This window comes from Carya illinoinensis, chromosome 7, assembly GCF_018687715.1.
Source record: "Carya illinoinensis cultivar Pawnee chromosome 7, C.illinoinensisPawnee_v1, whole genome shotgun sequence".
NCBI classification, from domain to species: Eukaryota; Viridiplantae; Streptophyta; class Magnoliopsida; order Fagales; family Juglandaceae; genus Carya; species Carya illinoinensis.
The window spans coordinates 39,234,645-39,250,846 of NC_056758.1; the positions used below are offsets into that span (position 1 = coordinate 39,234,645).

The 16,202-nt window shown below is 37.0% G+C and overlaps 1 protein-coding gene across 1 annotated transcript; it reads right to left on the reverse strand.

The window, feature by feature from the left end:
• Nucleotides 1-9,629: 9,629 nt before the first annotated feature.
• On the reverse strand, nucleotides 9,630-14,197 carry LOC122315190 (protein SUPPRESSOR OF MAX2 1-like). The gene is made up of 3 exons (XM_043130977.1): nucleotides 12,404-14,197; nucleotides 11,723-11,993; nucleotides 9,630-11,576 (listed from the first exon to the last, which is right to left on the reverse strand). The coding sequence occupies exons 1-3, from the start codon at nucleotides 13,615-13,617 to the stop codon at nucleotides 9,924-9,926; spliced, it is 3,138 nt and encodes a 1,045-aa protein (XP_042986911.1). The 5' UTR covers nucleotides 13,618-14,197; the 3' UTR covers nucleotides 9,630-9,923.
• Between the last annotated feature and the right edge of the window lie 2,005 nt (nucleotides 14,198-16,202).

Here is a 16,202-nt window from a genome sequence, read left to right on the forward strand (position 1 = left end):
GTAGTGATTTTGGTAATATGATAATAGCAAAAAGAGCTGTCATAATGGATAGTACGTAAGAACCACACGTAATCGTGAGTGTCGCGTGAGGAATATGTTTCAAAATTAACATTAGTTTGGGATGATTATTATTAATGGAGACAATAAATAATTGTGAAGAAAACTGTTTTGACTATATAAATATGTTTTATAAACAAAAATTATAAACGGACGTGACGTGGATATTACCTTTAACCTCAATCAATTTAAAAAAATATAGTTGTAAATATAATTATGTACTAATTTATATATTAATATAATGTGATTGGTTAAAAAATAAATTTTATTAAAAATAATATTAATTTAAATTTTAAATATAAATAAATTAATATTAATATATAAATTAATATACAACTGTATTTATATATAACAAAATTCAATCATTTTAATAGGTACCAGTCCAATACCACACTTTGCAACTTCATCAGTTGTCAGAAAACTTATGGACTGAGCCCATATTTGTCTTGACATCAACATCAAAAGACAGACCTCAGGCCTAAATTATACTGGACCTGGCTCACTGTCGCCTTCTTTCTTTCTTTCTTCTCTTCTCTTTTTTCGGGATAATGTGGACCGAACGGGGCCTGTAATTTGAACTGGCCATGTACTAGCTAGAGTGGGGTGATGTGCTTCGATTGGGCTTAAAAACATGGAAAGGAAGAATGGAGATTTTAATACCTTGCCATGTTACCATGCCATACTCTAATGATAAACGTTGTTGGTAATTCAAATATGTCATTTTTTATCGCATTTATTGACGCAAACTATTTGAGTGAGATAGTCACTTAAAATGCATCAACATCTATCTAGGAAGAAAAATAACATTGCTCGGCTCCAATAGTAAATGAAACCCAGAAAAGGAAGAAAATGGAGCTCAGCTCACAAGTTGATATGTCAGGTCAAGCAGTGTCAACTATACAATGAGATTGATCCCACCACACACCGCTAGCTATACAAGATTTGGATAAACTTATTCCTTAAGATTTTGTTCCCTTTGCAATGAAGTTTATTTTTTAAAGTTAATAAAAAGGAAACGTAATTTCACGACACAAGACACAGACTTTGGCAAAGAGTGGAGGAGGAGGATATGGTTGGGGAATCGTGCACAACCATACTTTTGAGCTTTTGTCCCCTTCCTAGAAAGGTTTACCCAATATTTTGATGGTATATCCTCTTTTTGAATACTAAAATACTGAGAGATAGTTGAGATCTATGCTTAATACATTATCACTATAAATATTCATTCATTACCTGCACACCTTTTCAAGATCATAAAATATGGAGCAGTTGCAATATTATGTGGATGTTCCCAATTAAAATATGAAGAGAGAACAGAACCCTTTAGGTAAATTGTACTAATTTTGAACTTAATGCATGTTTGGTGCAAGAGTTAGTTGTTGGGTCCCTATCATTATCCTCCACACCAGTGACACCACACTCACGTACAAAAAGTGTTAAAAGTAGGGTATCTCAAATACAAAATATTCTTTATAAGTTATATAAATATTGAATGGACCATTAATTAACTTTCTCTCAGATATAAGGCTCTGTAATAGAAGTGGTGTTGTGGCCCAGATTAGTCATCCCTAGATAATAAATTTTGAAGAAAAAGGGAAGAAAAGTTGAGTAGATTAATAATTCAAGTGTGGTCAGAGGGGACAGGTAAGCATGGTGCTCAAAAAGCCTGCATATCTACGAAAAGGCAACTTGGGAATTGTCATCTACCTGTTCCTTGCCTATACATATCTACAATTCTCGAATTGCATTTTAATAATTAAATAAATCAAGCTTTTCTGTACTAAATTATAATAATTTCTCTTAAAACTTGAAAATCTGGACAATCGATTCCCTGATATTTTATATCCAAATGATCCCCCAATAGAATAATAATATAGGATATGAAAATCAAAAGTATAGTAGTGTTTAATAAACAAATCCAAAGGAATATTTGATCCTAGCTTTCCAACCTCCCCAGCTACCTTCACTTTCCTTACTCTTCCTTCTAAAATATTGGGGACTTCAGATGTCTGCATCTACTTTTTAAAGGTAGCAGAAAAAGGTACTGGTCTAGTATTCCTTCCAAAACAATCCTTTTCTTTTCATTTAAGAGTTTAGGTAAACCAAGCTGGACCTACGATTACTTTGTTGAGAGAGAGAGGGGTCAGTGGCAGCAGTAGACTTTGATTTTCTCCTTTTTAGAACATTACAAAAGCAAAAGGCCAACAAAGTAAGGTTAAGAGCATGCTTAACTTTATAATGCATCGCATGTTTCCTCTGCTTTCCTTTCTTTTGTCTTATTCTGAGTTGTGGTTAAGGGTTTCTGGCCTGCCTTTAGTTGCAGAGACTTGCACATGGGGTTTCTACAGCCTCATCAAAAACCACTAGCTACTGCATATGATGAGGGTGGTTTAGTATATATGAAGATGGAACGGAATTAATAGGTGGAAATTAAGGCCTCCTAGGCTCCTCCTGGTATATAGAATAAGTGCGGGTTACTGCATCTAAAGTTAAATCTCGCATTAACCAAAAATATGGGCTTTTGATATGAATATGAATATCCCATTGATCATCCATACATGGCATCTAAAAAACCATAGGAAATTTGTTTTTTTTTTTTTTTAATCTGACCAATTGTTTAACGTACAAATTAACGTTACTCTCAAATATTATTCCAGGATCGTTGAAGATTTTGTGCTCTCATTTATGATCCTTGAATGATGTCAATCCACATGATGCAATCCTTAATGCAAAGTTAGGCAAAATAATTGTGGAATTCGGAGTCAGGAACATAAGCATATATTTCATGATCAAAGCAGATAATTATTCTGATCGATCTGATATAGAGCACATGAACATCTCTGACTAATGGAGATTGCTAATTGCATGCAGGTGATCTGATCAGGCATGCATGTAAAGCATCTTTGTACGTACACGGTCTTTTCATGAAACAATAACTCTCGCGTACACATGACTTCAATACCAAGCAAAGATCAAATCAGCGTACGGTTCATTGATCTTCTCCCATTTGTCTTGCTCTTCTGAGAGGCATTTATGATTTATGTAATTTTGTGAAGCGTGGAAATTTCGTGGGAAAGCCATGCACATGTTAGGAGGTCTGGGGAAATTGGTTGAGGGGTCGAATCGAGGGGTCCGAGACATCTAATGACTAAATCATGATTTCCCATGTCAATTTTCATTGAGCCGCCGACACGCATGGCCTCCAGCCACCCCTTCTAGAATTAATATACCGGCCAACTACCTTTTTTTTTTTTTTTTCTTGACGAATATTAACAAATTCAGAAACGCGTTTTATATCTGGCTAGTAGCTAGGGTTGGAACATATATAATATATATATCCACGTAGACTTTTGAAGTAAATCGTGCAGTAGTAACAGCATGAGGATTAGTCAAACATTCTTATCATTATGTTTGGTATTATCTTTAGATTTTAGTGCCAATATGTTGAGATAATTTGTGTGTTGATTAGGAAATGTCAGATATATTGTGAATGAGTACTAATTAAGCTCGATCGAGGAGAAAAAAAGATCAAAAAGAGGTGCATGAGTTTAATATTGCAGACCAAAATGGAACCCACATTTTGGAATCAAACAAAAGAGACACCTCGGATTCGATAAAATGGGACATGTTAGGGACAAAGTTGTGGTCTATATAACATGCTTTTATATTTTTTTATCTATCCCAAACACATACAGGTTCTATCTCTTTCTGACTTTCCTCCCTTTTAGCTTAGATTCGCTGGATTTGATAGATTTCCACGAATAAATCTTTTAGCTAATCGATGGCCCTAAAACAGACAAAATTGGGGGTCCATGCATGGCATGCATAGACGAATTCATGATCATAGTTATCTTGGGGACGAACCTGATCGCGAGCACAAAAACAAAACACTAAATATTTGAAGATCTCGAAAATAACATTCACAAATCACCTTACAATCGATTCCTATATATAAGCAGATAATTAATAAAGATATATAAGCAGAGATAAGCAAACATGATATTTTGGGTTGAAATGATCATGTCAAGTACACCACCTCATTTAAAAGGCAACTCAAATGACATATAATTTCAACAATTTCTTTGGAGTGGTTAGAATTTAGCTAGGCCGACCCCCCTTACCGCCTAGATTCTTCTCTGCTCCGCGTCATTATTTTTTATAGATCATCTAAAAATATATGCATGCATTGCAACTACAAGCTTAAGACACTAAACTGACGTTTTGAAGAGTTTAGCCATGGAAATTAGCAATTACATAATGAGAAAAGTCTTAGCCACAAAAAATTTCATAAAAATAAATCCATAAACTAGAGTGAGTTAATATGATGCGTTAGATCGTGAAACTATATTTACTGTAAAATAGGTATAATGTATTATATGAAATCACGTCAATTTATAAATTATTATTTTTATAGTCATAATATTTCTTGAAAAGAATTATATTAGCAACACTATGTATATATCTATAGTAACCCTAGCTTCTTATTTATTAACAATGCTGCCATGCAAGATGAGTACTGGGGACATGCAGAGCCAAATGAGAGAACAAGAAATCAAATATGGTTAAGGTGTGGATGTGCATGCTTAATTAATAAAATAGGTTGGCTGGCATGGGGTAATTTTGATTCGGGCCCGGCCTAGCTGTCTCCTGGCGGCCTTTTGTGGTTTGTTTCCTGCACTGTTGATGATCTTTGGAGTAGTGTTTCTTTGGGTTGAATACATGCATGCTGAACTTATATCCAAAACCTATATATTTACAACCAATTAATTAATTAAGAGTGATATAACATTCTTGCCTGTAGCCTTTTCTGTCATCTATATATGTGTGTGTGCGTGTTCTTCATGACATGAGAGAATAAGTGGACAAAGAAAGTGAAAGGGCATCAGCCTGATCAATCGTCCTTCCTCGATGATCTTCTCCATACCTCGTCGATTGATCGATCATGCCTTTCCCTTTTTCTCTCCGTAGGTTTGTAGAAGCGTATTTCTTTCTAGAGTAGAACCTTAATTACCACTTGATCAAGCTTTAATTTAACTCAAAGAGATTCACGTACCAACAACTTAATCAACAGATCTTTTCCATATAGTTGCCCTTTTTTTTAGACGCAAGCAGACAATATTATATAATATTGGTGTTTTATTTATTTGAATCGGTTAATTAGATCAGATTAATTGGTAATGACGCAATTATACAACGATGGGAAATCACGAATCATTATTCGATATATAAATCTGCAAAAGAATTTAAAAGGGGGGGGGGGGGGGGGGTAAACGTGATCACCAGGTCCAAATTAATTAATAAACATTGACTTTAAATTAGGAGTTAATTGCAGAACCCAAATATCCGATATATGTATACGGTTTCTACACACACAAAATAGAGCGTGGCAGTTTTTCAATGCCTATCGCAATGGCACAGTACGTTAATATCTGCATGCTTATTAATAAAAACAGTAAACATGTAAGAAAAAGCAAGGCATGAAAATCAAAATGCCCTAAATTATCACGTCAAATAATTCTGTGGCCTTTCAAATTAAAAAGTAAAAGTATTCAGCAATCAATCTGTCACGGCCGGGAACACGGTTGGATGTGACAAATTTGTATATATTATGAGCCGAGCACGTACGTGACCAGATAATATGGTGATTGCTGTACGTGGACGAGTAGTCGTTGCTAATGCCCATTCTTTCTTAATTCTTCGTACGAAAGTAGGAAAAATGGTGCATCAATAACTTTTAACAAGATTTGAATTAATGCCTACTAAGAAAGATGGACTTTAGCGAGAAATTTCCTGTGTGATTTGGCAGCTAATTATACATATTTGCGTAATTTCGGTATCAAAGTCCAGATAAGGACGCGTTTTTTGTGAGGCTTGGACTATTATAAGAGTTTGACGGAAACAAAAACAAAAACACTATTCATAGCTTTTAGTAAGATTAAATTAATGCGGTCTACTTTCTGAGGTGGGGAGTGGTTGGTTTTTGTTTTTATTCCAAAAAGGCAGATATGACGCGAGGAAAGGACATGAGTATAAAGGTGTTAAAGGTTTGCGGTGTGGGTTGGAGAAGAAAACGCCAACCTCCCCTTTTTTTTTAAACCAAAAAGAAAAATTCCTCCCTACTTTTTCTGCATATGGACAAAACCTCCTTGTTTGTCATCAAGGATATTCATTATTCTGCTTCTGCGATATGATATATGACCTTCTCTCTCTCTCTCTCTCTCTCTCTCTCTCTCTCTCTCTCTCTCTCCTTTTTTTTTTTTGTTCCTTTTTTTTTTTTTGTTTTATGAACTCTCCAAGTTGATATACTGATACATAAAATATTGATTTAAATGTATATTGATATACTGATACATTAAAGGGTTTGATGCATATTTCTTGTTACAATTTTTTTTTTTTTTTGGGGTCAAATGGTTGTGGTCAGGATTACTTTGATCAATACAGACAATTGAAGTCTTTGCATAAATGGTGTATTAATGATGGGAGAGTGACGTGATGATCTACATGAAATTAAACACGTGCATGGTCGGGGTGATATTCAATACAATAGAGCTCCATTTAATGCGACATTTTTAAAAGAAATCCGTTCAAGAAATCAAGCTATGCATAATTTCATACATCAACATGATTTTAATGATATTTTGTGACCGTCCATCCACACAAACTCCTAATTAAGTAGTGTTTGGCTCAAGATGAGTAACGTGGTCAGAAACTTGCTAGGACGTACGTCGGCTTTTAAATATAGCAAAGTAATAATTTAATAAGATTTGATCTACTTCATAATTTCTACCTGATCAAATATCTAAGGGTTAGGGGCAATAAATATTAGGAAGGGCTATTAATTGTACGTAGATGCATGCATCAACATATATATTTTATTTATTCGATCTAAAAAAAAAAAAATAGAAAAATTTCTAAATTAGTCAATGGTAAAAGAGAGTATATGATTCAAAGCAATCCAACGACAATAGAATATCATTTCTAAAAGAGAGTGCGTATGTGAATGGCAGGAAGTTTTGCATTAATGATGGAGCGTTGAAAGTCGAGGGTGGACGGCTTCTAGGCCTTGGAGAGCACGGCATCAACACGATAAGAAAGAGAGTGAGAGACGGAGAAAGTTTGGTATTTATATTTGAAATTGAAAGAACATCGATATACGTACATAGTAGCCAGCTTGTAAGTAAGGAAAAAGATCCTTCTATCTATCCAGATCCTTTCTCTATTATGAGATCGAGAGCATCATCTGGCCATTCATCACGGCAAGTAATTAACAAAATTAAAAGAGGTCCATTGTCCTTTACTGGTACTGGTGGTCCTCGTGGGGGGCATCCGCATGCTTTTCTCTATCTTCCTTTTTTTTTTTTTTTTTTTTTAATTGTCAAGCTGACTAACTTTGAATATTGACTAGTCAATCTTCCATTCCAAGTAACGCATACAATTTTTTGTTTGGATTTTGGAGTGAATTTTTGAAGAGGAATAGTCCATCCGTATATATATATATATATATTAAGAAAGATTTTTACACATACGTATTACGTACAAAGGAAATAATATTTATTTATACAAGAAAGAGAAGTAGAAACTGTTACACATAGTCAAGAGAAATGGCAGTCCCAAAGTGTCAAATATTCCATAAAATTTCTCTTGGAAGCTGAGTTCCCAATTTCTCTGTCTCTCGTCATTGTGTTCTTTCTTCTGCAGACAAGGGCCACGTGGTGTGAGATCACATGGACAGGGCAATTATACGGATGGAAAATGATAAAAGACATTGGTAAGAGAGAGTATTTAAGGCTTGTACTTTGTTTTCATCTGTATATAGGGTTTAGGTGGCGGTAAGACCAATTTGTATCTTATCAACCGGACCCAAAATGTTTGTCCAATTCGTAAAATCTACTTTGCATTATTGGAGTTCTTAAATTAAATTACTTTCTACATATTTTTTAAAAATTATTTTTATCAATTTTGTCAGTTTTAAGTTCCAATCAAATTAACCCCACGTTAACATCAATCATGATTCAACAGGTCAAGTAAATGTCAAAACGTAAGCATTCACTCTTAATCTAAAACAAAATACAAAAAGGAAATTAAAAAATCACACGTTACAAAATCTTACCTACCTACTCATATCATAAACCTCAATTAAAAAAAAAAAACACATGTAAAAAGGTTTTTACCAATGACTTATCACCTTTCCTCCCAACTTTTTATAAAATTCAATACAAATACATCTCTTGATTTTTTTTTTTTTTTTTTAAATCTGAATTTTGGGTGACCAAATATGCCCCACATGGACAAAATCTAGACAGGGAAAGAAGTTAAATAGAATTCAGCTCCTGGGAGGTCCTAAGAGGATCGAGATGCCACGCAAAGTCACGTAATTAATGCAAGCACAAGAGTCGCGTCGCACATTATGAATGTAGACTGTAGTAATGCTTAGCCCATCGTCACCGTCCACGTGATACTCGTGCGAGGTTAGAATAATCTTATATAACACATTATCATCTTATTTATATTTTATTATATATAATACAACATATTTATTATTATTTAATAATATAAAAATATATAATAAATAATTGGTTAATAATAATAAATATTTAATATCTTATTTAATAAAATATAAATAAAATAATAATATCATATATAAAATTCCTTAATTTTATACCAACCCCCCTATTTTTTTCACGAATCTTCCAAGACTTGGGAGTCATGTTGAATGTGGCTAATATGGTCGATGATACTCGTGCCACCATGACACCAATCGCCACCTTAAAGTTAATCAGCCGTGTTAGATAAGGAAAATTTTTTATTCGACATTATAAACTTCTTTTTCATCTATTAATCATTAAAAAGTGATAAAAATTACACATTTTACACTTTAAATAGATAAATAAAAGGAAAAATAATTTGTATGGTATTAAGATGGACAAATCTCACATATTTTTTTAAATAAATAAATTTAAGATCTACATGAAAAGAAATATTTTTTAATAAAAAATTATATATATATATATATATATATATATTTAAATAGAATACATAAAAATTGCATATCTTTAAACTATAACCGACGATACTCAAATAAATAAAAATAAAAATATAAACGGATTAGGTAGTGAAGGGCAATGCTGATCTTTGCTATCAATTTATTTAAAGGAGTAACGTAACATAATACATACCATTCTTTTATTTTATTTTTATTTATTTGAGTATCGTCGGTTATAGCTTAAAGATGTGCAAGTTTTATGACAATTGACAATTCGTTTATATTTGCATTAATGTGTCACATCGTTTATATTTTTAAAAATATTCGTAGCACACAATTGACAATTCCACTCTAACCTAAAAATCAATATTTTCATGTGTCGACCGAATGTCAGAGTAGTCTGGATGAAATCTTAGAACAGAATCGTATTTTAAAGATATCTGATAAATTTACAGTTTATTTCAAAGTCATAATTTAATAAATAGAAATAAAAATGGGAGCATAGAATCATGACATCAAAGATAATGTAGAATGACATAAAATCTTATTAATCGTTGTCTATGTATGTAATTTGATTAAAGATAATATAAAAACATCTAATGATCTTTCTATTTATATTTATATATTATATGTGAGGAAAAAATAATACAACATCAAAAGAAATTAAATAATAAAGAAAAGGGGGTGAAGGCAGGCACACTGTTAAAACGGATCCCGTCTATGTATCCAACGTTTACTACTCTCTTCTAACGGTTTTTTTTTTTGTTTTTTTTTGGGTTTAATCTTTTCACCTTTTCAACCGTCACGCTCCCCGCCAAATATTTCAGCATATTTACATCTCTATTCAACACAAATGTCAAAATACCCGCTGCATCCACCGACTTCATGACAACAACCCTTCTGTCACCACCTTCACGCTACTTGGGAGCCATTCTCCACAGCTCCGGCTATCCGAATTGCCGTCGTATTCGAGCCTAATGACCATTGAATCATTGCGGACACTGCTGGGAGGGTGGCACGCCTTGATCATCTGGTGGAAGCTCGGAGCCAATACTTTCTCCGTCCATTCTTCTAAACCCACTTGGCCTTGCCATACCCCACTCATAATTTTATCGAGAGCCTCGTCTTCCACTTCCATTGAAATTCTCATGTCACCCATGATCTTCGTAAATCTTTTGGTAATGGATCTTGTGACCTCGCTGCGAAAGGGGCCCAAGTCCACAGGCTTGAAGACGATGGCATCATCAACAGCATCAAGCAGATCACAAGGTACTGAGGAAGTTGTGGGTGATCGCAAATTGGTGTTGTTGAGCCCCTGCTCGTACTCGTGTTCGACCGTGAGCTCACTTGAATTGTGTGACCCATCTGTCCGGTCGTCCTCGATATCGGCAGCTTCATTTAGATCGAATGCTAAACCTGAACTTGGTTCCTTCCTCCTAGGCTTCATTGGCCTGTCTCCACTGTGTAGCCAATTGGCCCGTCGTTTTGCAGTCTTCTCACAAAGGGATAGCTTTAACTGCCAACCGCCTTTTGCTAAACCGGCAATCTTCTCCTCCTCGTCAAGCGTAAAGCCATTGGATAAGTATTTGAGATTTTCTGGCAGCCAACTTGCAGTAAGAATGAAGATGACATTTCCGAGACTGATTTCACGTCCATGAGAGTCAGCAAGACGCCCTCTCTCCATTGCCCGTTTGATGCTCCCTCGAACTAGCTTGTCTGCTTCGTTAATGTCCTCGAGTATGATTACCGAAAAGGGGTTCCTCCTAACTGCCTCTGCAATACGATCCAGTGGTGTCTTACCACGGAAACTCATATCTGATTCTCCATCATTGCGTCGAGGGCCAAGACCGATCATTATTGGATTGGACCTCGATACCAGCTCCGCAAGAGCTGATGCCATCTTCTTCTTGCCAACCCTGTCGGGACCCATAAACAATAACCACATATCACCTTTTGATCCAGCACCACGTTGTCTTCCATTCCCGACTTGGCATTGCGTCACAGTTGTAGCTATTGCTGATGCGGCTTCCGGCTGCCACCACACCTTCTCGATGAGACCCTTGAGGAGCTTCTTGAATGAGTCAGCATCTAATGTGCTTAGCAGTTTATTGGTCTGCATTTCATGCAAGTTGTTCTGAGGTTCAGAAGACACGCGGCCCAAAAGGTCTTTCATGTGCTCTTTAGGGGTTCCATCCAGGCTGCGTTCGGTGACCTTTGTTCGCCCAAGAACGAGGTCAGTCCTCACAGGGCTACCTGGCGAGGAAACTGCCTTCTCGGGGGGTTGAGCGGGGACTCGATTAGTGTTCGGCTGCAGAGTTTCCTCAAGATTTCTGTTCAACTGTAATTTGGGTTGAAAGGCTTGGCGACCAATCAGAGATGTATTGTACAACCCTGTCAACGAGAGAGGGATAGGAGCAATTCTCTCAGAGCTGAGATTGGGCTGATGGAAATTCGGATGCAGACGCAAACATGCATCACTCCATTTCTTGAGTAACTCTTGACTCCTCTGCTTCCGAACCAGTTCTAGGTCCTTATTCTGTAAAGGATTAAAATGACAACTGAATATAAACAATGTCTTTTAACACACAAAAGAACCAAATGAAAAGGGAGGTATGGAGGGAGGGAGGGAGAAGGAAGATTAGGCTTGTTTCGAGTTTGTGGACCAATTTAAGTTGAATTTACCTGTGCCTGATCCATTGTTTTTGCATCACCTTCCTGGGCTTTAGCATTTTGCAACCACTGCGGCAGTGGTGGTTGGGCCGCTCCTGATTTAACTTCGCAAGATGAACTGTCAAACTCCTTGGGTAAAAGTTTTGCCATCTCTTGTTCATAGTTCTGAATGCACTGTGGGCAGCAACTTGTTCTTCTGGGCGGAGCGGTTGTTGCAGCGGGGTAGCCCTTCAAGGGCGACAAAGACTCGACAGAGCTGCTAAGGATACCGTTGGCGCCAAGCCTGCGTGACAAGAACAATAAAAGTAAATAAAAATTGTAAGTAAGCATGGGTTCAACGCCTAAACTGCATCACACAAACAAGAAGACAAAAGATATCAAGTCCTGTAAACTGCCTGAAGAAAGGTATCTATGCGATTTCATCAGTTTTTGAAGCTTCGATGGATGGAAAAAAAAAAAAAAAACCACCTAAATTTAATCTTAAAGCATGATTAACTTTTCAAGGAATAATGGGTTTCTATAACCAACAATCACGCCGCGCGGTTACGAAATTCACAACAAATGTACAGCATAAAGAATGGCATGATCGACGTCTCTGACATCAGAACTATTACCTCCGCGATCAAGTGCCCCTCCAATAATTTCATAATAAGCATTATATTGATCCAATCAAAAGAAGAACACCAAAGATACCTCGAAAACATGGTGGAAGGCCCTCTCGCAGCAATTGGCACTGCCTGAAGATCCCAATCATTTTCCATGGAAGTATGATAGATCTGGCACCTCAAGTAAGTCTCACAAGTTGCAGTCCCGATCAACCAAATTCGACCCCCACTCCCCTCTCCGAACCTCCCCAGCAGCTTCCCCATCTCCGCCACTGCAGCACGCCCTACCTCTGAAACCACATGTTGCTGCGGTGCAGCTCCCGAACCCGCCACCCCAAAAGTCTGCTCAACTAGCCATTTTAAATCACCCAAATCAAGAATAACACCACCACCTCCATCACTCGAGTTAGCAATCCGCGTCTCGATCAAATCCCCCAATTCTTTAACCTTGACCGGTAGTTGGGTTTTATCCGAAGAAAACTCCTTGCCCAAAGGAATGACCTGAGCGTTCATGAGAGGCCCTTCACCCAATTCCTTATTCTCAATCCTCCTCAATAGTTCCCTTACCACCGCCTCCGGCTCTGACTCCCCTACCAATACCGGGTTCCTCTTCTTCGTCCTCAACAAAATATCAATAACCCGCTTCACCTCCTCACCCCTCTGCTGCCCCAATTGGGCCGCACTCCCCTGCTGCAACCGGGGATTTAAATACAGATTCCTGTTCGTCGTCGAAGGGACCGGTGTTGCTCCAGGTCGGAATCCCAATCCAATTGGAGAAGAATTAGCAACCGAAGCCGAAGAATTCATAGACTGTTCAATTGTGGCCTTGACAGCCGGGCTGGAGAAGCTGGCCTCTCGCATAACTCGGCTCACACTGGGGTCGTCAAGAATGGATATAATCAGCTGCTCCAGCTCGACTTTGACGGCCAGAAGTGGCTGCTGCTGCTGCTCTGGGCAACCGCGGCGCTGATGCGCCTGGGCACGCTTAAGCGCCGCCATTAGAGCATTGGAGATGGGCGGTTCCATCCCGGGGCTGACGTTCTGGGCCGTCGGGAGGCGCTCCAGTGCCACGCTAAAGCAGAGCTCGAGGGCCCGGCACTGGAGCGGGTGCGATGAATTGGGATGGGATTTGATGCAAGCTTGTCGGAGGAAACCCGTGGGAGAAGCCAAAAGGGTCGCCGCCACGTGGAGTGGCGTAGTCTGGCCGTGGTTGCGTCGACCAGCCTCTGCGATCGAGTGGTTAAGCACGCTCGCCGCCTCTGGCGTTAGGGTTTGCTGGATTGTGCTGAGTCCGGCTCTCATTTCCAAATGACGAATTCGACAAAACCGCCCCGACCACACGAAGCCCAGAAGGTTTTGCTTATGGAAGTTCAGTAAAGCAAATTTAAGTCCTTTGCTTAGGGAGTGTCCTTGGGATTGGGCGTATTTGGAGAATGAAGCCAAGTATGCGTAAATTCACTGGGAAGAAAACCAGAAATGCAGAGAAAGACAGAGACAGAGCAAGTAGCAATGAAAAGGGTCCGGTTGGGGTTGAAAATGGACAAAATTCGGGACTTTGAGAAGATGGGTTGAGGAAAAAAAAAGGAATCAGCAAAAAGAGAGCTTTTTTACAAGCACGAACAAAATCAAGAAAGTAACACCTACTAGGCTTTTAAAAGTTTCCTTTAGGGATCTATATACCTCTTATTTTCTCTCCTGCTTTCTTCCTTTGTTTCTATCACTCCCACATACATCCCACCAAAAAAAAAAAAAAGACAAGCTTTATACGAGAGAATTCATCATGAAAAGGAAAGATGAGATCCCCTCCTTCACAAGAACCTTCCCATCTCTCTCTTCCTCTATTTTCTCTTTTTATGTTTATTTTGGAGCTATCTCCCTCCCTCCCGTTTCTATCTCTGTATATCTTAATAATCCATATCCCAGACAAAATACTCCACTTTAATAAAAACGCTAAACTCGATTATGGAAAAAAAATAGGAGGTGAAAATATACCCCCCAAGTCCAAACCTCGTCAAAATACATGCTTTACGTCACTACGTGAAATAAAAACGTCAGATCAAAATATTTCCTTTTTTTTTTGTGCTTATAATACTTTTTTTTGGGGAAAAAAATCTACATCGTGTCAATTCGTTTCAGATAATGGAGAGTCTGTGAGAGGAAGAAAAACAGTGGTTTTTAGTTAGAGAGAGAGAGAAGCCGGTCAATCGACTCAAATCCACAGTCTTAGGCCGAGAAATAAATGTTCAAAATAAGAGAAAATAAAACAAACTCCACGCTCTCACTCGGCAGGTCACGCCACTCCCCCAGTCTCTCTAATTCAATTTTCTGCTTTTCACGCAAACGCTGCAAAGGCATCGCACGGCTCCCCCTTTTCACCTTTTCATACTTAAAACTCTCTCTCTCTCTCTCTCTCTCTAACTTTATATCATCATCAACCCCCCTCTCTCTCTCTCTCTCTTTGTGATTACCCAGTGCCAACTTTTTGTATCAATGCGGGCATATTAAATAAGATTCTTAAATTTATAAAGTTAGATCAGAAATCTACTTAACTTATAACAAAAAAAATTAGTGATTTAAAATGATAAATTTTAAGATAAAAATAATAAAAATAATAAAAATATTTTAATTTACGAGCTATTATGATTACCCATTTTGTTTTAGGGATTGTTTGAAATCTTATATCATTGCTTGAATGAAGCCGGAAAGAAATTTCAGAGTGGTATGGAAAAAAAATGAGAAAACTGGCATTAATGATTGTGGTTTGGAAAGTTTCAAAGTTTGTGTGCTTGAACGCTGTAGTTAAACCTCAATCCAAAAGTTTAAAGAGCCATCATGATCTTCTTTTACATGAAAAGTTTAATTGTACCAATTAGTGTGTTTTCTGTAATGAGTTGTAAAAATCCTTTATTCAAAGTGAATCCAGTACAATTATCGTTTCTTTCTTTAAAAGAAAATACACGAATTAAAAAAAAAAAAAAAACCAAAACAAAACAAAAAACACGCTTTTTGTTGGTTTCTTTTGAAAGGAGAGTCTGCATTAAATGCCTTGAAAATGGCACAAACCTACCCATCACAAGACACAGCCGCCCAATAAAATCTATCAATTAATTGAGTGCAGTACTTCAACTTGGTTCATATGAATCAAACCGGTTTTAGATGGGGCTTTAATTAATTAATTAATCAAACGGGTTTTCCATTTCATTTTGTCATCATTCATTAATGACTCATTATCATGTGCACCTAAGGAAAAAAAAACATATTTCATTAAAAAAAAAAAAATGTAACACATCATGATGATGGTTAGGTTTATTGGGTTGCAGGTAAGATCATGCCATTTTACATTTTACTTGATCAATGCGCTTTTTTTAATCTAGCCAGCGATCGTGACAATGTTTTTGATGTTCCTACAATCATATTCAATTACAAGTATAGAGATGGATTTAATATATTTTGTTGGAGTTAAGGATCATATTTCAAAAATCAGATAAGTAAGAGACTTTGGGTAGTATTATAGTAGTAGCTCGATTCCATTGAGAGCCAAACCATCTGCAGTTAAATCAGAGCCAGCTATCTTCAATTTGATGAGTTGATCTATGGCTTATAGCCCTAACGTTACTTATATATATACATCAGTAAGCAAAATTGAAGATTGTTTTGACTCCATTTATATATCTGTTTCGATAAACACAATATATTAATGGGTAAAACATCCATAAGTTTAGGCTCCAAATGGCAAGCTTCTAATCTTGACCATCATCATCATCGTGGTGGATTTAAAAAGACTGTAGACTTAAAAAAAAAAAAAAAAACTAATAATGGGAACGAGGAGCCCTGAGGATTACATTTACTACTGCTCATGATCCACGATAGTACAAAACATAAACAGG